At 37.9% G+C, this 21,142-nt stretch overlaps 1 protein-coding gene across 1 annotated transcript in view; it reads right to left on the bottom strand.

The window, feature by feature from the left end:
* Positions 1 to 20,827, bottom strand: part of casp10 (caspase 10, apoptosis-related cysteine peptidase) — a 28,973-nt gene extending 8,146 nt beyond the window's left edge. The window contains exons 1-11 of the mRNA XM_052148740.1: positions 20,713 to 20,827; positions 6,374 to 6,661; positions 6,039 to 6,144; positions 5,812 to 5,944; positions 5,653 to 5,705; positions 5,348 to 5,368; positions 5,229 to 5,256; positions 3,551 to 3,613; positions 3,405 to 3,469; positions 2,250 to 2,361; positions 1,539 to 2,025 (exon numbers count right to left, since the gene is read on the bottom strand). Coding sequence (XP_052004700.1) covers positions 1,539 to 2,025; positions 2,250 to 2,361; positions 3,405 to 3,469; positions 3,551 to 3,613; positions 5,229 to 5,256; positions 5,348 to 5,368; positions 5,653 to 5,705; positions 5,812 to 5,944; positions 6,039 to 6,144; positions 6,374 to 6,661; positions 20,713 to 20,780 — 1,424 coding nt within the window. The 5' untranslated portion in view covers positions 20,781 to 20,827. The remainder of the gene's footprint in view (positions 1 to 1,538; positions 2,026 to 2,249; positions 2,362 to 3,404; positions 3,470 to 3,550; positions 3,614 to 5,228; positions 5,257 to 5,347; positions 5,369 to 5,652; positions 5,706 to 5,811; positions 5,945 to 6,038; positions 6,145 to 6,373; positions 6,662 to 20,712) is intronic.
* Positions 20,828 to 21,142: the final 315 nt, after the last annotated feature.

Raw genomic sequence — 21,142 nt, 5'->3', positions numbered from 1 at the left:
TATTGCTTCAGAAGATATTGATTTAACCACTGGAGTCTTATACTGTAGATTAATTTTATGCTGACTTTATGTGCATTTTTCAGCTTCAAAATTTTGGCACCCATTCACTTGCATTGTATGGACCTACAGAGCTGAGAAATTCTTCTAAAAATCTTTTTTTGTGTTCTGCAGAAGAAAGAAAGTCTCACACATCTGGGATGGCATCAGGGGGGAGTAAACCTTGAGAGAATGTTCATTTTTGTGGTAGCCAAAGTGGCCAGTGGTAGCTCAGCTGTTAAGGCTCTGACTTACTGACCAAAAGGTTGTGGGTTCAAGCCCCAGCACTGTCAAGATACCACTGAGGGCCCTTGAGCAAGGCCCTTGACCCTATCTGCTCCAGGGGCACTGTTTCATGGCTGACCCTGTGCTCTGACCCCAGCTTAGTTGGGATATGCAAAAACAACTGTATTTCATTGGCTCTGTACCTGTACTCTGCACAATGACAATAAAGTTAAAACAGTGCGGTTAGATACTTTTTGTTTGTTTTAGTGTTTTTTAAAAGAGTAGCTTGACTGTAGTTTAACTATTTGAAGTTTTGAGTAGCTTGTAACTTGGGAAGCTACAGTCTCAAAGCAGCTCCCCAATACTGGTATTCTCAGGTCATCACATTTGACCCTGTTTAAAGGTTTTATATTTAAATCTATTCACAGATTTTCCCTTCTGCAAAAAAGGTCAGCGGATCCCTCTGATCTTGTCGATATCCTAGAAAACCCATTGGAAGCTAAAGAGAACCTATGGCTCAAAATTCTACTTCTCTTTCAGGTTTTACAGTAGGATTACAAACTAAACAGCTCTGTAAAGAGTAAAGGACAAAGTTGTTTTCCACGTTCCGGATCAAATCGTGCACAGTATGCCTGAGGTAATCAGCCCAGTCTGTGCAGACTATCTCGACATTCAGACATTCGGTCAATAATTTTTTATTTTCTTTGGCTTACTCTGAGTTTGTGTAGGAGTCAGTGTTGTGCTGGGAGCCGGACATTTGCTTGATTCATCTCTAAGATAACGTTATCTAGTGTTGCAGTTTGTTGTTGCTGTTGAATAGCGGAAGAGAACCACTGAGGCAAGGCTCTCGGGAGCACGCATAAACGTCACATTCTTTCCTAGCAAAAGCGACCCACTCCCTTCGCATGAAAATCAGTCTACAAGCTTTAACAGGTAACCTAGGAAGTCCAGGAAGGGCTAATTTTTTAAGTTGCTTTACAAGCCGTTCACACATTGGCAAAATATAGTAGAATATTACATGAAAATTTTTACATACTGCACCTTTAAGCATCATGAGTGTTTCCCCGCAAACAATATCTATCACTTTTCTTGTTGAACGAGACAAACTGAAAGAACGACTTGCCTCCTCTCATTCAGTCAGTCAACAGATCCTCGTAAGGGTACACAAGATGTCTTACATTGTTCAGATTCAAATGAACAGTAACTAGTTAATTGAAGGGGTGAATTCACAAAAAAATAACTATACCCAAGCCATAAGGAGATCTCTGTGTGCTCACCTTGGCACCAGCTGTTGCAGGTTAGAGCAGAGTGACTGTATGAACCAGGTTCCTATGTTTGGGTCCCTGTAGGAGACATGGTGAGGTACAGTGGACATGGCTAACAGGTAGTCTGCAGCCTCAGGTATGGTGTCACTGGACACAGCTGCATCACTGACTGTCATGTCATCAGCTCTGTTGGTCTGCGGACCCACAGCACTCTGACGACTTGTGCCCCTGCAGGCCTGGATGAAAAAGAGCTTGGGTTTCTGGTAGAGAGTAGGGCACTGCAGAGGATTCATCAGCTCCTTAAAGGTGACAATCTGTCCATCAACCCCAACTACACCATCCACACGTCCATGGCTGAGCACACAGCACACCACACAATCTGCCCGAGAGTGGTCACGATGGCCCAGGTCGATTAGCACCTTAAGTATTTGCTCTCGACTGCAGTCCTGTTTGGTCAGGACATCAAATCCCAACCACTTGAACACAGCCACTAACGTCTCTGTATAGACACAACACAATTCATACAGTGATGTCATTAGTGCTACTTGGTATTCAGACAAACTCTTTCAATATGGACATTCCACATATTACAGAAAAAAGTGATCCTTTTTGCAATAACCATGGCAGCAGTTGGTGTTATGTGTGGATAGTGTGGTCAGGTGAACATCATGCAACTGTCATGTGTGTTTGGTGTGTTTGTGTAACTGCATGTGTTATTCTAACTTTGATCGATGTCTGTTCCTTTTCTTTCCGGCAAGTCGCATGCATTGAAATCATAATTATTGATGATTACACAGAATCCTCTCCAGTCACCCTCCATCTCATACTTCTGGATCTAGCACAAAAGATACACAGGATGACCAACAGAATGTGTACATTTGTACCATACTGCTGAAATTTCATCAAAAAGAAAAAGGAAAAGCAGTGGTGGTGAATGGAGAAACAATATCAACAAGAATGTCAGTCATTTGCGTTTGATCCATGCCAAGTCTCAGGAAAAATGAATATAGCACTGAAGTCAGCACAAATATTGTCTAAGTAGACTTTTGCAGACATTTACATATATTTTATCCAACACTGGTACTAAGATGCTGTCTTTAGCTAAGAGGTAGTTTGTGAAAGTAATTTGTTTATACTCAGTTTTTCACAATTTGTTATCCTATTGTATCCATATATTGGTATATTGCATGCATAATGATATGATATGTCAGTGCTTTAATCTCATGTCAGCTTGACATTTTAACACTAAAATCACAACAATGGAGGCTAAAATTTAAAATTGAATTCCACATCAAGTGCAGTGTTAAGTTATAATTATATAATTATTATCTTAATGTGTTGTTTATTGACTACCATTAGTATATACGCATTCAAAATATACTATAATGACATTATAGTACTTTTTATTTATTGTTACAATTAGTAGATACCGCTATTACAATTATACATACTGGGTGTCATGAATTTGATATCGTTCTATGTGCATTTCCAGTTTAAATGTATCAGAATTAATTATGTAATAAAACTAATTGGCACATCATGACAAACTGACATGCCAAAGATGTTTCAGGTAAAATTTCAAAGGTTTTGGCTAAATCACTTGAAAGGAACTTATTGAAGAAAAAATAAATGTAGGCAGTGTGACGTTCTCAAGCTTTATAAATGGAAACACACATTTCACAAAGATTCGTAAGTCATTTGTTAATTAATCGGATTACACCTGTCACGCTGTATGATTGGAATACTACTTTCTGAATACTATGCAGTACACTGTATGCTGCCTTCAGCTTAAAGATAAAAACAGTTACTGAAACAGTGAGCAATTTTCGATAAATAACCACAATAAATGCTTCTGAATCTTATTTGATGGAATCTTACCTCTAGATTCTCAGTAACTGACTCATTTTCAATCTCTGAGTTGAATTCCAGATGCTGGCTCTGATCTAAGACATGTAGATGAGACATGCTTAGCTAGAAACATCGATCAAATGTGATGATAAGGGGCGTACTGGACAAATTATTACCTGCAATAGACTCAGCAGCTTCAGTCAGGAAAAGTCTATCCACCTGCTCCCCCATTATATCAACTGTCAAGAAGAGCAATACCAAACATATGTGATTTTATGATACCTCATTTTTTTTACTTTCTATAAGGTGGCATTTTTATATGAGACTTGATTGATTGTGTTTATATTTCAATATGCATTCAAAATTGTATTCATCTTGGACTTATTCTGACACCTATTAGTGTGGATGCAGAATCACAGAAAAGTATTATTTGGCTGGTCATGTGATCTCAATATGGCAACCATCATTACAGGGTGACCCGACCCAAGTTGAATAAAACAACTGGACTCTTCATCTCATGTTAGTGTATCATTTAAAACATATTTGTCAAAAGTACAACTTATTTCTTTAGAGTTAACACATTTTTCATAAAAAAAAAGATAATGTCCTTTGAAATATTACTTTCCCTTTGTTTTTATAAAGGCGTTCATCAAACATTAATACGTGATTTGCATGTGCATTATAAATAATTCATATGCGGACTATACAGTAGCAACCAGCATAAAAAGGGCAACTTTCATCCAATGGTTAATGCCTAATAGTGAGCATGTTACAAATGCCTATTACACGGCTCTCTGGAATACTGGATTCTGATTGTCAACGGCGCCATCCAGCGGTCAGATATTGCTCTGTAACTACCACACACCACACATCACGGGTGTTGCAAACCATCGTTCATGCTTCTCAGCTCAAGTCAGCTACAAGTCAGCTAATAAAATAATTTCAACTCAAATCAATGTTTCATGTGCATTTCATTATTTATTTGACAAGTAGTTTTGTAATAGGCTGAATAATGAGGAGTCAGATGGTAATTTTTTTCAAAATAAACACCAACAGAAATCGGAGGTGGATTTCAGCTGTTCGGCGATTTCTTTTTCTCACAAAATAATAGCTTGTAATAAGTGGAATAATGTACAGTCAGTCTGTGTTTATCGCACAATGAACCTTCAGGGTGATACAAGAGATGACCGCTTCGCATCGGAGTCCTGATCACCCTGTGGGGGTTTATTGTGTGATAACAACCAGCTGACTGTACATTATCCCTTACATAATGAATACCCTTTTCAATAAATGTGTTATTAATATTATATATATTCCCTAAAATATTTGTAATATTACAAAAATTACATCTGGCCATCTAAATTCAATTAATAGCCAAAATCAAAGTCTCCGGCAGATCCGCACTGCTTGGGAGTGTTTATACTCATCTTATGTGGACCGAATTATTTTATTTGAAACATTATTTATTTTATTTTGAATGATTTATTTTAAAAAAATTGGATTGGTTTTTCGTTTTTGTTCCTTGGACATTTTTCAATCCCTGTTTGAAAATTTTGAACATGTGAGATAAATTGGCTCACTATTTATATTCTGTGTCCACTTTATATTAAGGTACATTTTCAAAGGTTACTAATGCTGAATAAGTGTTATTAAGCATTTATGTGAGGTAAAATGGCTCACTATTTGGTAGGTATTGCATGTAAATGACCCTCATGTTGTGTAACCGCATATTAATGATTTATTTTGTAAAGACTTAATAGTCATCAATAGGCCCCTTTATAATCCCTTAACAAAGGGAACATTCATGTAAAGTGTTACCAAAACGTTTGAATACTTTCTGCAGGATAAATTCACCTGATGAGTGAGATGTCAGTGGTGAGGGCTGTGGAACAAAGAGAGAAAGAGACAGAGACAGATTTACTCTTTTATAGTTATTTCACCCAATAATCAAAAGTCTGTCATCATTTACTCACCATTGTGTTGTTCCATTCTGCCTGTCTCCACAAAAGTGAGAAAGTCATGTGGGTTTGGAACAAGTTGAGGACATGAGTGCGTAATGGGAGAATATCATTTTAGGTGAACTATTCCTTTAAGTTATTGAAAAGCAGCAGAAAAATTAACAGATGATTATTTAGAGAAATCAAATGCCACTATTAATACACAGAATGTTCTGGTTGGTATACAACTCAAGATCTGTGTGTCAATGCTAATTAGACAAATGGTCAAGTGTTTACACAGACAAGACGTAAAGATCCGAAAGACTCAAATCAGATGATACCTCAGCTGAAGAAGAAATATTCCCAGTCTCCTGCGCATGGAACATTTCACTATCTGTAAAAAGACAAAGAGAATGCTAAAAGCTGTAGAAGCAAATGTTTGTTGTATTATATGAGACGATTTCCCTCATATGAAACATTAGATGAACAACTGAACTCACTCTTTGTTTTATAAAGAATAATGATTTTTTCTAAAGAAGGATTGATTTTTCCTATCATTCCCTGCAGAAGGTCCAAATTATTTTCATTCAAAAGGTCTTCCTTTTCTAGCTCCACAAACAGTTGCAACAGCGTCTAAAAGACATGATTTGCGTAGTCAAACAGAAGTCTTGTCCCATGCAGAAATAGGTTAAAAACATGAAGGCTATGTTGGTGCTTTCTTTCTTACTATGTCCTGCTCCAGTTTTTTGCGTGGTAGTGTTTTAATCAGCAGGAATTTTATGTTTTTCAGGTCCTCGCCAGTGATGGACTCTGACAGCTCAAACAACAACTGTCTGAAATGTAGAATAATAAATACTGCCCACTATTACACACTAATAAGAAACTTAAAGCAATATTCAATAAAAGTTCAACTTATTCGACAGCATTTCTGGTATAAGTTTGAGTAAAAAAAAACCAAACATAATTTTGACTTGTAAGGCTTACAGTAAGGTCATTCTTTTTGTGGTAGTCCAAACATAGACTCAAACACATGTCTCTGTTTACTATCAGCTGCCTCCTCACCTGTAGGAGGAGATCTGACCTCTAGTTTGCATATGTGCATCTAAGCACAGGTTCCGGATCAGGCCGTGACGTTTCGTGATCTTGAGCAGCTCTAGGAGCAGAGATGGATCCTCGGGTGACAGCAGATCTCTGGTCTCAAGCAGAACGAACAGCTCGCTGGCTGTGGACACAGCACTGAGGTATTTTAGACTGAGCAGATCGGAGCACAGGAACACCAGGTCCTGCACCTCATCTCCACTGAGAGACTCCTGCACTGTCAACAGCATCTGCTGAAACTCCATCTCCTGCCTGCAGAGAAATGAGCCTCCAATGTAGAACACAGAGCTGTTTCACTGTCGATCACCACTGCAAACATCTCCAGATACAATGGATGCAAAAATGATTTGGACACACTAATGAAATATCAAACCAAGTGGCATATGTTTTAAGTAATGTTAGCAAAAACACACTTCACGAAAGACATCATCAAAGTAACTGGAAAAGAAGCCTGAGAAACATGAAGTCAGTTTCCTGCATCATTTGTATTAGATGCCACTTTGTTTGATATTTTGTTATTAAATGCAATGACATTAATTTAATGTCATACAAAAAACATTTAAAATAGGACTGCCCATCGTTTACATTTTGTGCCGATTAATTAATTTCACATCAATATTTACTGCAATAGATATTATAAAACAATTATGAATATAATTGTCCTATATATTAAATATATAGGGTTATTATAGCCAGTTTCTCTGTCAAATCCAAAAATGTTTCAAGAAAATTCACGTAGGATCATAATTTCAATTTTCTAGTAAGATCTTTGATATTAGGGCAAAAATGATATTCTTGATGATAATTTTGTATTGTTTTCCAGTAAAAATATGTAAAAATCCTTAAAAAAGCACTGCATAAGATATTTAGGTTTTTCAGAGAATGTATTTTTAACATGTGTATTTTGAGTTTTTATTGTCAAAAGAAGTGAAAAAATCTACCAGTGCTGAAAAGTAATCTAAAGTATTTAGATTACATTACTGACATTGAGTAATCTAATGGAATACATTACAAATGACATTTTACAGGATGTAATCTGTAATCTGTAGTGGAATACATTTCTAAAGTAATCCTCCCAACCCTGTAAATATTGTAATTCAGACAATTCCAAAACATGACATAATATACATAAATAAGGGCAACATACAAGTAAAAGATTTCAACTTTCAAACGTGTCTTTAAAAGACAAAATATTGCTTGTTTCATTTCCGTATCATTGAACAGAACACTTTTAATACATCCTCTGCTGTATTTTTTATTTTTGGTCTATGTACACAGGCAACACGCTTTTGCAGCATCTCACTGTGGCAGGGCGGAGGGTGGGGCCGGGTCGTGATCCTACACACCCGGTCCCGTATTAGGCTAATTATGCCTCCGTGAGGTTTAAAGGCTGACTGCAGAGGGCCGTGCGGGAGAGAGAGATCATTAGCGGACATGTCCGTCATATGTGTTTGTGTCTTTGTTTTAAGTTTACCATTAAACTATCATTTATATTATCAAGCCGGTTCTCGCCTCCTCCTTGCCCATTCTTTAACTGTTTTACGTTGGTGCTGAAACCCGGGAAGGAGGAGGGATGCCCGTCGCAGAGTCCTCGACACTGCCATCCATCCAGGGGAGCGCCGCTGCCGACCGCCCGGATGCGGGGTACGGCCGTCGTCCGCGGGGCAAGTGGGGACTGGATACCCTGACCGCCTGGAGGGAGGGAGCCGCTGCCAGGGGCGGAGGAATGCCCTGCCGTCCCCAGAGACGCGGAGGGGTCGAGGGAAGACCGCCGTCCGCGAGGGGAGGAGGGAAGAAACTCTCCGAACGCCCGGAGCGGTAGAGCCGCTGCCAGGGGTGGAGGAGTGTCCCCATTTGCCGTTAGAAAAGCGGAGTCGCTTTCTACCCGCTGGGGGTCGACGGTTTCACTCCGGTTCGCCCGGGGGTGGAGCGGCTGTCGTCCGCCTGAGTGTGGAGGAGTGTTCGAGGACCATGCGACGGTACATCAGAGAACCTGTGAGTGAGCTTTTTCTCTCTCTCCTCTCTCTCTCCCTTTCGCACCGTGTTGGCCTTTTCCCTCGCCTATTTTGTTGTTGTTTTTCCCCTCCTGTCTCCTCCCAGGGCGAGGAAGGCGGGGATGACCACGCGAAACGCGAAATACACCCCGCCCAAGGGATAGGGGGGGGTGTACGTCATGCCGGTGGCACCCCGGCCTGAGATAACGGCGGGAGGAATGTGGAGCGGAGGGGGGCGGGGCCGGGTCGGAATATCGCGCGCTCGGTCCCCAATCGGCCTGATGAGGCGCGCGAGGGATAAAGGTGGCCGGTGACGATTGTTCGAGAGAGAGAGAGAATTACGGGCATGTCCGCATGTGTGTTTGTTTATGTGTTTTTGAGTTTTCATTAAATTATCATTTATATTGTCAAGCCGGTTCTCGCCTCCTCCTTGCCCATCCTTTAAGTGTTTTACACTCACTTTTGTTGTGTCACTCATTTTCAGCATCTCTAGTCATAAGTGTGGTGTTTTTAGGACACTGTGTCAAGCTAAACTCAAGACATTTTTATTTGTATAGCACTTTCACAATATACATCATTTAAAAGCAGCGTTACAGAAAATCAAGCTTCGTTTCTTAAATGTCTTTAAGTCCCCATTGATCAGTTTAATTGAAAAACATAACTGAAAATCATGCCATAAATTGGTTTGTCTTAACATAATTTCGCAATGCAGCTGCACAGGGGCCATTACCACTGGTTCAGTGTGTCTAATCAGCACTATCCACACAGCCACCGTCTCTTCAATGCTATTTACACGCCATTAGTCCGTTGGAGCCTGTCAAAACTATGTAATCGTCGAAGAAAAGGCAGAAGTGTGTAAATCTGAAGATTGTATACTATATCTAAGAACTGGCATGGTGAAATTAGTATAGCAGTTGACTTTCAGTGTGGGAGATCTGAGCTCAAGTCTGTCTTTAGACAATTTACTTTTCTCCCCATATTCCTCCCGTGTAACCCAACACAGACAGTGGCTGTATGTCGTCAGAAAGTCATTTATTTGAAAGAAAAATGAATACAAGGTGTAAATAAAATGTCTGTGTGATATAACTGAAAGTAAACACAATGTCCTACTGGTATCTGGGGGCTCACTGAAGATTTCTCTTTATTTAAAAGGTAGGAGAGAAAGGCCCTGATAGACATTATTAACAGTACCACCATCTTTGATTTTTAATGGGAGTGAAAACGAGGCTGTGAGGAATAGACTTACCGTCTCTTCATTGACATGCACGGCATAAAGCTATTTAAGTTTTTAGTCTATTGAAATTCCTTGGAAATGTATATTTTTCAGTGTTTCATCAGCGGAATGATTCAGAAACACTTTACAAACAACAGAGAAACCCATTGAAGAGACATTGTGCGTCTATCCCTCACAGCCTCATTGTCACTCCCATCAAAAATGGAAAAAGATATTTGCAAAGCTGTGAATAAGGTATATAGGCTACTTCTAGCAAAAATGAATAATAACAAGTGTGACATCGTTTCGGGAAAAAATAAATCAATAGTGTTTCTGATTTTTGCTTATGTAAACTCTCAGGATAACTATGCACTGCCTGCCAATGGTCCATGTGACCGGATGCCCCTCCTACATTTTCTTCAGCCAATCAAGATCAGTCAACGTGAACACACTGCAGTTACAGATATACATACACACAGGTCGAGGACATGATTAACTGTGTGAATTTTTAAAGGTGTTATTTTTCATATAATTAATTGCACTAAATGAATGTGTTACTAACATATTTTGTCTCTCATCGCTTATTCTGATTTAAATTACAAGTAACCATTAACAAAATGCCCATTTATATTCAGATTTAGGGTAGGCCTAATTAGGGTGGTAATCTGGGACATTGGGTGATATAGGTAAAGACAAAAACAAACTCTACAAAAGTATGTGAACCCAGACACTACACAAGCTCGATTTTGTACATAGTTGCATACCGAAATATGTCAGACCAGAACACAAGTATGCACTGCATTCTCATGATGCATCAACTATTGTCATGGTGGAGCAACAGTTTGAGAAAATTACTGGGCAAATAAGTTAAAGTCAATATATTAATAGCAAATTACATGAAAAATACCATATAAAGTATAATCGCACAAATTTTTGAAGGTAACTCCCCCTTGAGTACTGATTTTTGGTACTGTCATAGTAACGCAAGAACACACTTTAAACATGTTCAACCGGACCATGTGTTGGCAATGCATTGGCATCTCTGTACGTGTACTTGTGTGAAGTATACTTCTGGCCCAAGGGTGAAGATCAGATTTTTGGCTATATCACAAATCATTTTTGGAATGCAATACAAGCTTACTACTTACTGATTACTGCCTACTATTTCTTTAAATAGAAGTTGAATCTGTAGCCATTGTTCCGTGATAAATGTTTTAAACATTAGCGACCTGCTACATTGTTATACCATGACCTCATCACGCTGCATATGAGTGGTGTCCAGTTATCATGGAAGTTATGTTAAATTCATTCATAACTTCCCAGTTATGTGTTAAAAATTTTTTGTTAAAATCTCTCTGGAGTCCAATCAAATAATGGGGCAGTCTAGTAGGTCCACTAGGTCATCCGTGTATTCCACACACTGTGCACACCACAGAAATACTAAGACTAGTCCGCTTTTCTCAGCAAAACTAGCATTAACAGTATCATGGCACTGATGTCACTCAGGAGAGCGGGACTATTGAATTAAATGGAACCCCAGTAAAAGTAATCCAAAGGTCAGTAACCGATGAAAGAGTTTCATAAGATTATAGTTAAAGACAGTAATAAAGCAAACAAACTTTTCCCCCAGAAGATATTTCTGATGTACTTACTGCAATAAAATATGTATTCAAATTATAAAACTAAAATTGACTCTTTTTTTTTTTTTTTTTTTTGAAGCACAAAGTATTTTTTGCTGATGTATGTGGTTTTTGACTTTATTCTGACACCTATCAGTGAGGATGTAAGGTCACATAAAAGCAAAAGTTTTTGGTTGCCAATGGCATTTTAGAAACGCATTCATCTGTCACTGTTAAATATCGCGAATAAAGTCGTTGTGTTTCGAGAAAAAACTTGTTAAGTTTAATCTCGCATTATAATGACTTTATTCTCGATATTTAATGAGTTTATTCTCAAGATTGTATTTCGACTTTTTTCTCAAAATTTAACGAGTTTAATCTCGCATTATAATGACTTTATTCTCGATATTTAATGAGTTTATTCTCAAGATTGTATTTCGACTTTTTTCTCGAAATTTAACGAGTTTATTCTCGCATTATAATGACTTTAATCTCGATATTTAATGAGTTTATTCTCAAGACTGTATTTCGACTTTTTTCTCGAAATTTAACGAGTTTAATCTCGCATTATAATGACTTTAATCTCGAGATGGTTTTATTTTTTTATTATTGCTTGGCCCTAATCCTCTTCCGTAGTTATTTACTTGTTCGAAATAAGAAAAAAAAAAAAAGAAAAAAAAAAAAAGTTACTGAGAGCATGGATGCGCATGAATTTATAGAGATATATTTTAAACTTGGCCTTCAATACAAAGACATTACTGTCTATGACATTTGTAATACTGTCATGGCTGAGACACGCTTTGATCTTCCAAAGGACACTAATCAAGCAATAGACTTGTACTTGCATTTAACACTAGAACTACCGGAAGTCTATAACTACTAGAATGGCCATAGCGGTCATTCTGACCGCACTGAAAAAAGGGAGACTGGTCACCTGTTAGATTTATCAAATGATATTTAGTATATTTTACTAAAGGGTTTTATGTTCTTAAGTAAAACGTGATAGCATTGTGTACACTGCACATTATATGCAGAAAGCGTGCACGAACATATTTAGCTCATGTTGGGATAAAGTAAGTCAGTTCTCATTTTATCTCGCGATATTCACGCACCCGAATGCATTTCGGGAAGAAGAAAGAAAATTCCGCGCTCTTTTCAACGTTTCACTGGCAACTTCCAGCTCAACTCGCCCTGGGTCTATTCCACCACCTCAGCTCAACTCTGTAAGTATCAGGGCTTAAAGTATTCCGGCCGGGGGCCGGATTTCCGGCTTGAGGGCAGGTCCGGCCTCCGGCGCAGGCAAAATTTATTAATCAGGCTGCAAATTACAGTCGGACGCACTTTCGGCGCGGACGCGCTTGGAAAAAACGAGTGCGCCGCTTCCATTATGAGCGCGCATACCGCGCGGCTGCATTTGAAACTGGGAACTTGAATGCGGTTTAATATTTTCGAGTCAATTGATTTCACCTACCAATCATATGAGAGGAGCGCAGCTCTAACTAACGTCACAAGCCTATCAGAAGCAGAGCAGGGCGGGTCCTGGCAACAGTGTGATTGAGATCCATACCTCACGTTAGCGTCGTCGGTGAAAGCATGGAGCGCAGAACTCCAGAAACAACATTAGGTGACTTAATGTCATCATGGATGAAAAGAAAGGAGATGTGAGTTGGTTGATTTCAGTAAATTAGCTCAGGTCAGCATAATCATATTTTCTGTCTACACCTTTTGATGTTAGCCTTATGTTGACTGAGCTAACATTAACATACACTGCTGCTAGGTAACTTCAGACTGTTAGTTAAATATTTAATGTAGAACATTCTGTGTAGCTTACTAAAAAAAACATTATGTGTAGGCCTACCATGAAAACGAGTCCACTTTAAACCGCTTTATTTTCTGTCAGCAATGTATGACAAGTAACGTTGCAGTGTGTACGCACCTTTAGTGCTGTCAACGTTAACGTATGCGATTTCTTTTTTTTTTGTCCAGCTTTAATGTTTTAAAATATTTAACACAATTAACGCTGCATCCGTTCTTTGTCATTCTTTAGCTCTTATTAGTTATTAGTTTGTCCACCAAATGCTTTAAACCATTAATGTGCGACAAGACAAAAGAGAACGCACTTCAGTAAATGTCCTCCTCACACACACACACACACACACACACACACACGAGGCACAAAAAGTCGCGAACCAGTATCGAATTCTCTTTCGCGCTTGAACGAACAATAACACACACATTTATGCCAAAATGTCCGTTTTGTCGAGTATCCTCACAAGAATCAATCATTATTAACTTTAAATGAGTTAAATAAAATCTTAAATGGAAGTAAAGAGTAGTGAGAAAATGAGACGCGTGAGATCCTGTCACCAGCTGTAGATCTTAAAGTGACAGTAGCCACTAATTCTGTCTGTCAGTAAAGTTAACCAAAGAACAAAGGGAACAGAGAAAACTACTAACTACTCTTTGACTAAAGAACGCTTGTAGCTTTAATAAGGATTAATCGAATTTAATTTATAATTTATGCATTGCGGACTATTTTATAACCCTAAAATTTAGTATACTAAATAAAATATCAGTGATACTGGCCTTCATTAATAAAAAGATGCCATTAAGATACAGCCGTAATACTTAAAAATAAATGGTTCCATTTGAAGATAAGTCCGTCTCTGCAAAACAACCCCCCTCCCCCAAAAAAGTTCAGGCTCAGCAATTTTTTTCACTTTAAGCCCTGAAGTATGCTTTGCTATAATAGCCTGCTGGTAACAGCAATTAAATAATGTGGGACCACCATTTTCGAAGAGAGCAAAGAAAAAAGCAGATTTTACAAGATGAAAGTGAGACTAATGCGGGGACCGCTTTGGTCGCTTGTTAAACACCTGCAACAAACGGTTGCGTAGCTCAGAGTAACTTTACCAGTTAGGAAACACTTGTTTACCATAAGAGAGAAACAGATACGTGCATCATGGAAGTTACAGACAGAATAGGCTACAATAATAATTCTACGAGTTAGAGGTTTGTTGCAGCCAAACTGAAATTGGTGATTTTTGGAACAAGTTTTTGGTGAATTTTATTTAGTTTTTGTCGAATTTGAATGAAGTGTGTTTTAACCATAGAAATAATAGAGAGTAGACGCCCTTCGACCGCTAACGTTACTGCCTACTGGCGCGGACGATCCGTGGGGCCGCCATCTTAGACCGATCACCCGCTCGAGCTGTGACTGTGAGCTGTGTAATGAGCTGTCAGCGCATTTAATTAATCACACGAACTGAATACCGAACTGATTTTCACGTGGGTTTTTTTTTCTGCAAAGGTCATACATGTAGCTATGATACAGGACACATGGTTCAGCGTATTTTAATATGCATAGTGGGCTTAACAGTAATAGAATATTCTGATATGATATAAAGGGACCAGACGTCCGAGATCAAAACTGGGAACATAATCCCCGAAAAGGGGGGGAGGGGGTAAACGGGGACATTTTGACTATCAATCTGAAGGATCCCAGTGCACAGTGCTCGGCATTTTAACTGCTGCCACGCAACGTAACTAGGAGTATGACCGGCATTTCTTGCGGCCAATAGGGCGTCTATCTCTATTATGTCTATGGTTTTAACCATGAGCTAACAAGGTAACGATAACGTGAAAGTAATTTGAGCTAATGTTAGTCCCAGTTCTGGAAGCCAGAGATACTTCATTTCAGAAAGTGCACAGTTGTATTTTCCTGTGTTTACTGGGTAAGTGTTTTAACGTTATACAGTCTATTGGTAACTGTAGAGATAAAACAACTACTTTGGGGGTGGGGTAGCAGTACTTGGCCCCAGCCATGTTAACTTTGTGGCATAAACAGCCAAAATACTGCTTTACCAGGAACTGCATAATGTTTTAAGTTGTGTGGTACATTTTGAGTAAGTTTAACCTTTTAGAAAAGACAAAGGGTCACTTAATCTACAAAATGTGTTTTTAAATGGTTCTTAGCTGTTCATCTTAAACAAGAAGGAAGAGTTTAACTTGAAAGGCTTATGATTTAACGTTAACATATAGTCTAGTTTTTAATTATTTCATGGTAACATTAATTTATGTTCTTGCTCTTTGTTGTTGCAGATGGACACTAAACTCACACTCTGTACATGTCATGTGGAGTCAGCTCATGTTTGTGTGGTGAGTAATGTTTAAATTTTTTGCATCATCTCCCAGTGGCCTGTGGTAGGGCTGCCGGGGTGAAGGAATTTCCCTTGCGGTAATTTTGAGTGGCTCAATAGCGCGATATTCGGTATTACCACCATTTATTTATTTATATTTATTTGCTGCTATATAAATAGGTGTTATGATGTGGTCAGCATACACAAAAACAATGTAACCGAAACTAAACAGCGTCTCTGCGCATTGAAAGACTGTCACTCAGCGCGCAGTTACATTGTTACACCAACGGACTGTCTTTGAGTGAGTCATTAAACCGTTCATTTAACGAAAACGTTCAAAAAAGCTGATTCCTTAAATGATAGATGTAATGAAACAAGGTGTTAATTATTTTTTAACTTTGAGCTCCACTTTTCAAGGCTCGGCTGGCCAGCAATTCTGCACTTTTGGGCAAAGCTGAAGCAATGCTTCACTTAATAGAGACCAATGGCTTTGATTCAATGCGTGACTCGCTGCTTTCCCCTCACGGCTTCCTCGCGCTGTGTAATGCTGTGGGCTTGGAGGCCTTGCAAGGCTATCCAGCCGACCAATCACAGTTTTGCAGTCCACATCGCTGCGACATGTAGTTACATTTTTGGGGAGGTGCACGTTGGGCTAATCGTAGGCTACGACGTAGATTCGACGCAAAAGTATAAATCAAGCTTAGAGTACAAAAGGATTTACTGAAAAAATTACTTGAGTAGCGAGTAGCAAGTAACTTAAGAAATATAAACATAAATATAAAAACACTAGGGACAAATACTAAATTAATTTTAAAGTCTTAAGTACGCCAATAAGTAATTATTATTTGAAAAATGTTCTTGTTGTCTACTGTAATTTATTATTAGGCAAACAAATCAAACAAACCTATGTATTATGTCCATTGGTAGTCAATTGATGATGAAATGTCTTTACCTTTGCATTCAAATAAAACAACTACTTGTTACAGCGTTGTGTTAAAATGCAGTCATATGCTTTGTTTTATTCTCTAAGGATGACATTGATGCTGGTCGGGAATGTGTCATCAAAGGACTCTGCATCTACCTAAACGAGGATCCTGATCATCTCATGCAGGAGTATGTGGTGAGTGTATAGTGAAGTAATAGTGTAACATTGTTTTTTTTGTTTTTTTTTTTAAATGAAAGAACAATTCATAGTTTTCAGTCATGTGACATGCACGGTGAGCTGGAGGGCAAAACAACAGACCAACATAGCGGCTCACACCACGACTCCCCCATAGAGACGCCGCAAAAGGAGTTACATTTTATTTGGATCACCTCTCAACTTAAGAAAAAGAAAGTGTGTCTGCTGTTTCTTTATGCAAAAGCACATATGGCAGAGGGATTTGAATCTTTATAACTAGGGGTGTGACAAAACGTTCAGGAGACGAGACACAAAATTGGGTTCACGAGATAGAGACGAGATTTTGACAGTGCTTTTAAGAGATCTTCAATGCTGAATTATATGAAGATTTTGAACATTAATTTATTTCCTGCAATTGACGGTAAAACATTTTTTATTTAAGTAAAGAGTAAAACAAAATTCTGTATTTTTAAGCACAAAAGTAATGTTGTAAGTAACTTTGGTGTAGTTTAAAAGATGCTCTATGTCCTAATGAGGTCTGAGTTTAAATAATTGTGTCCTTTTCACCAGGAAATGGCTGAGACCAATTTCTTCAGTGCCATAGAGATGACGACAGTGGGGATCTATGTTGTGAAAGACACTGCCAACAGTGAACCCTCTGACGTCGGAATAGTCATCGAGGGTGTGGTGGCACTTCGAGATCTTGAGAATGTAGTCCTTGCGTCTGCAATGTTGTTTGGACTCTTTTATGCATTAAACATGCAGTACCCTACAAAGCTCCGCTACACTTTTGAGGTAATTCAAAAGATAATCATGGAGGTGGATGCAGGTGAACTGTCTGGAAAGGCTCAAAGCTTGAAAACTAAGCTCCACCAGTGAAGAGAGATGAGCTATGCTCCTGGTTGGATTAGGACATGACTTTTGGCAAACTAATATTCTCCAGCTCTACATTGCTGGACTGAGTGGTGTTGCGACATGGTTTTGGGACTACCAAGTCCAGTGATATTTTTATTTTACAGTTGATTACTTCATAAGGAACATTTGCATTTTACCATTCCATGTGTTAATGTGTTGGAATATAATACATTGTTCAAAAACCATATCTTCCCATGTCACATTTGAAGTGAATTGTTTTATAGATGCAGTTTGCAGTTAAATTTTACAAATTATTTGACCTGTTTTAGACAACAAAGCTACACCAGGGAAGGGAGCTCAATGTTTTTGTCTCCTGGTTCGATTAGGACATGACTGTTGGGATGCACCTTTTTGTCTTTTAGCTACAGTATTGAGTGAGTGGTGTTGCAGCCTGGTTTTGTTATCACCAATCCAGTGATATTCAAGTTGTATAGTCTTGATTACTGTACAGTACACCAGGCACATTAGGATTTTACCATTCCATTGTTTTGCTCTGTTAATATAGCATTGTTCCAAAACCTTAAGCTTCCCACAGTACATTTAAGGTGTTTTTTCTTGTAGTTTTTTTTATAGATGCAGATGCATTTTGAAAAAGCTCTGGCATGTTTTAGCCAAACTAAGCTACATCTGGAAAGAAGCGCATTATTCTTAGTTTGATTAGCCCATGACTGTTGTTATACTGTTGTTATACTTTTTTGGGGCTCTTAGCTACAGTATGCAGTACACCCCAGGAAGCAGTGTTGAGGCCCGGTTTTAGTACCACCAAGTTTTACAGTTTTGATTACTGTCCAGAACTAGGCACATTTTACTAGTCAACGTGTTAATATATATCTTACATTGTTAACAAGTCTTGACATCCCCATGTCACATTATGGTGAACTTTTAATTTTGGAAACGCAGTGCCATTTATTTTCTAGCCACACCTGTGCAGTACATTCATTTGTTGAATAAAATGTCAGAATTGAAAAGACTTATAGTTTTTAATGAAAATATATTGTTAATGTTTACAATAGTAAAGTGAAATGTCAACAATACATTTGATAATTGTTTATTTCTTTACTAATTTGTTTGTAAAGTCATTCAGGTCATGGTTATCCAAGAAAGGTTGAAATCAATGGCAACTGGACTGGCTAAGGTTTCTTGAAGACGTTTCACTTCTCATCCAAGAGGCTTCTTCAGTTGTGGCTGAATGGTAGTTGTTCAGTCAGAACTAAATATGCCTCTCAGATGAGAAGCGAAACCCCTTCAAGAAACCTTAACCAGTCCAGTTGCCCTTGATTTCAACTTTCCTTGTTGAAATCAAGGGCATAAATAAACTGTAATTTATTTTATTAATACATATAGATTTAGAACATAGAAATTACAATTTAACTTGATGTAAAAAGAATATTTACAATAATCACATTCCATTAACTTTATATCAATATAAAGTACTTGTGTTGATTGAACGTGAATAGTCTGTGTTCGTCTGTGTTGACTGAACACAATTGTGTTAGTGGCTACCAAAGCAAACAATTTGTGTGCAACCAATGTCCACTATTCAATTGAGTAAATCCAATGAATAATTTTTTTCAGTGCGTTCATACTAGACTGTACCAAATGTCATGTCATATTTACATTCGAAACTTCTATTGAGGTTTTAGAATGAAGCTTCTAATGTCTGTCGTCATATTTTATGGCGTCATCACCCTAAAAAAAATGTAAAAACCCTCGAACAAAATCCTCAATTTGATTAAAATAGAATAATATGGATTAAATGGAGCATGGAGCGCCAAGCGAACGCAGATAGGCCTACACAATATAATCTTTTTTGTAATATATAATAGTGCTAGACTATACAAATAAATATATTATATATTAGCTGCTAGACTGCCCCGGAAGGTGCGCGCCTCGCTTTGTGTCCAGCAAGTTTTTTCACCGCAGTGAAAATGGTTTTTGAAAGTCTAAAAGCCAACAAACATGGATTGATGCAGAATATTTCGTTAGATAAAAACATGTTGTGAATTTTGGAAATTATTACATCCATTTTCAAAACATGTTGACTTTTGGACTTTACAACGCTCTGGAGTTATTGGAAATTGGAAACAATCCTATGCAGCCACCACTGGAATCAAAATCCATGAATAAATGAATCTGTTATATTAATAATAAACACCAGGACACGAAATTTTAATTCTAATGAATGTGAAAATGTATTAGTTCATCGACGATCACAGAACTTGCTATTGTAGTAATTACAGATACAAATTAGATTATTTATATTATATTATTTTCCAAAGTGTATTTCAATGTATAGTAGGCCTAAAAACCTTAGACATGTATGAAATACATATAGGCCTAACCCAAAATGAAACTGTGTTCGAAATTAACAGGAAATGGTTGACTTTTTTCTGAAGTAGGCCTAGTTATTTTTAGTAAACATCATCTTAATTTGTTACTCAAAAAATTATTCGCATTACTCGCATTATTTGACAAATTGTGGCCTATAACTATTGCCCCGGTATCTACCCGATATCACTTTAACCCCTTATAGGCGCCTTTTACACCAAGTGTGGTGTAATGATGATATAGTGTGTATGGTGTAGTGTCTTAGTTGATGTAAATCCTGATAAGAGATTAGATTTCTTATTAAAAGAGACTGCAAACGGATTCCAGACCGCGGACGATCTGAACTTGAAATCACATCGCGCGCATCTTCATTCATAATGTTTACACTGGAGTAATACTGACAGACTCATCATTGTTTTGTCATTTTGGGTATGACTATTTCAAACATTGCTTAACACCTTTGCTCGTTGTGTGATCAGTTTTTTTATTATTATTAATATTCTGATGTATTAGTTATTCGTTTTAAAGTCATTATTTGTGCCTTTCCGAATAAGGTATTCGGCTTCGGGCACATCCCTAATTCAAAGCAGGTGGTGACATGTCCAGTAGGAGAATGACATGTATATTTTTTCTTTTTAAATTGAATAATAATAATAATAAAAACGTCTTAAAGTGACATTGGTCGATCTGAAGTTCGGAGGTGACATCACTTTAAATGGCAGATGTTGAAATGCACTTGACCCACCGCAGGTTTTGTTTACTAAATCTTGTACAACTGTAGGAATTTAGTTTAAAATAGAAACACGTCATCACAAGTCCTGTCGTGATTGAAAAACAAACAACCACGTATATTTGTTTGTACATAAAGTTAGTTTAAAATTTGAATCGTTGAGATCTGACATACAGGTTCGTCATAGCACTGTTAGTTAGTGGTCAAGAGGGCAGGCCTCAAACGATCTCTAATCTTCTCCTTACCTGAACAGGTGAACCTTCTTTCTCCGTGGGGATATCAGGACTTTATCTGGTTTAACTTCTAAAATCATACAAACCGAAAGTAACCTGTGAACACTATGCGTCACCACTTCCTCTGCTTCCCAAGAGCCCAACCCCCAAAAAATGTCCAATAAATAAAAAAGAAAACAAGTCAACATATTTAATATTGAATAAGCGAATATACTTATAAAGGTATCAAACGCCTTTATAGCATCTCTATTTAACAATGATCACTCTATCTAACAATTACCACAAACTGTCAACTTGAGTTTTCAGATTCTTTTACCATTTGTATGCAATTATGTGTCTCTGATAGATGGTATTACGAACAAATACAAATATATTAATTCATCCCAGTATTCGCCTATATGTATGTCAATACAACCTCTTTTGGTTTAGTTTCTCTTACACT

This window comes from Xyrauchen texanus, chromosome 18 (genome assembly GCF_025860055.1).
Source record: "Xyrauchen texanus isolate HMW12.3.18 chromosome 18, RBS_HiC_50CHRs, whole genome shotgun sequence".
NCBI classification, from domain to species: domain Eukaryota; kingdom Metazoa; phylum Chordata; class Actinopteri; order Cypriniformes; family Catostomidae; genus Xyrauchen; species Xyrauchen texanus.
This window is presented reverse-complemented; position numbering and strand designations above follow the sequence as displayed.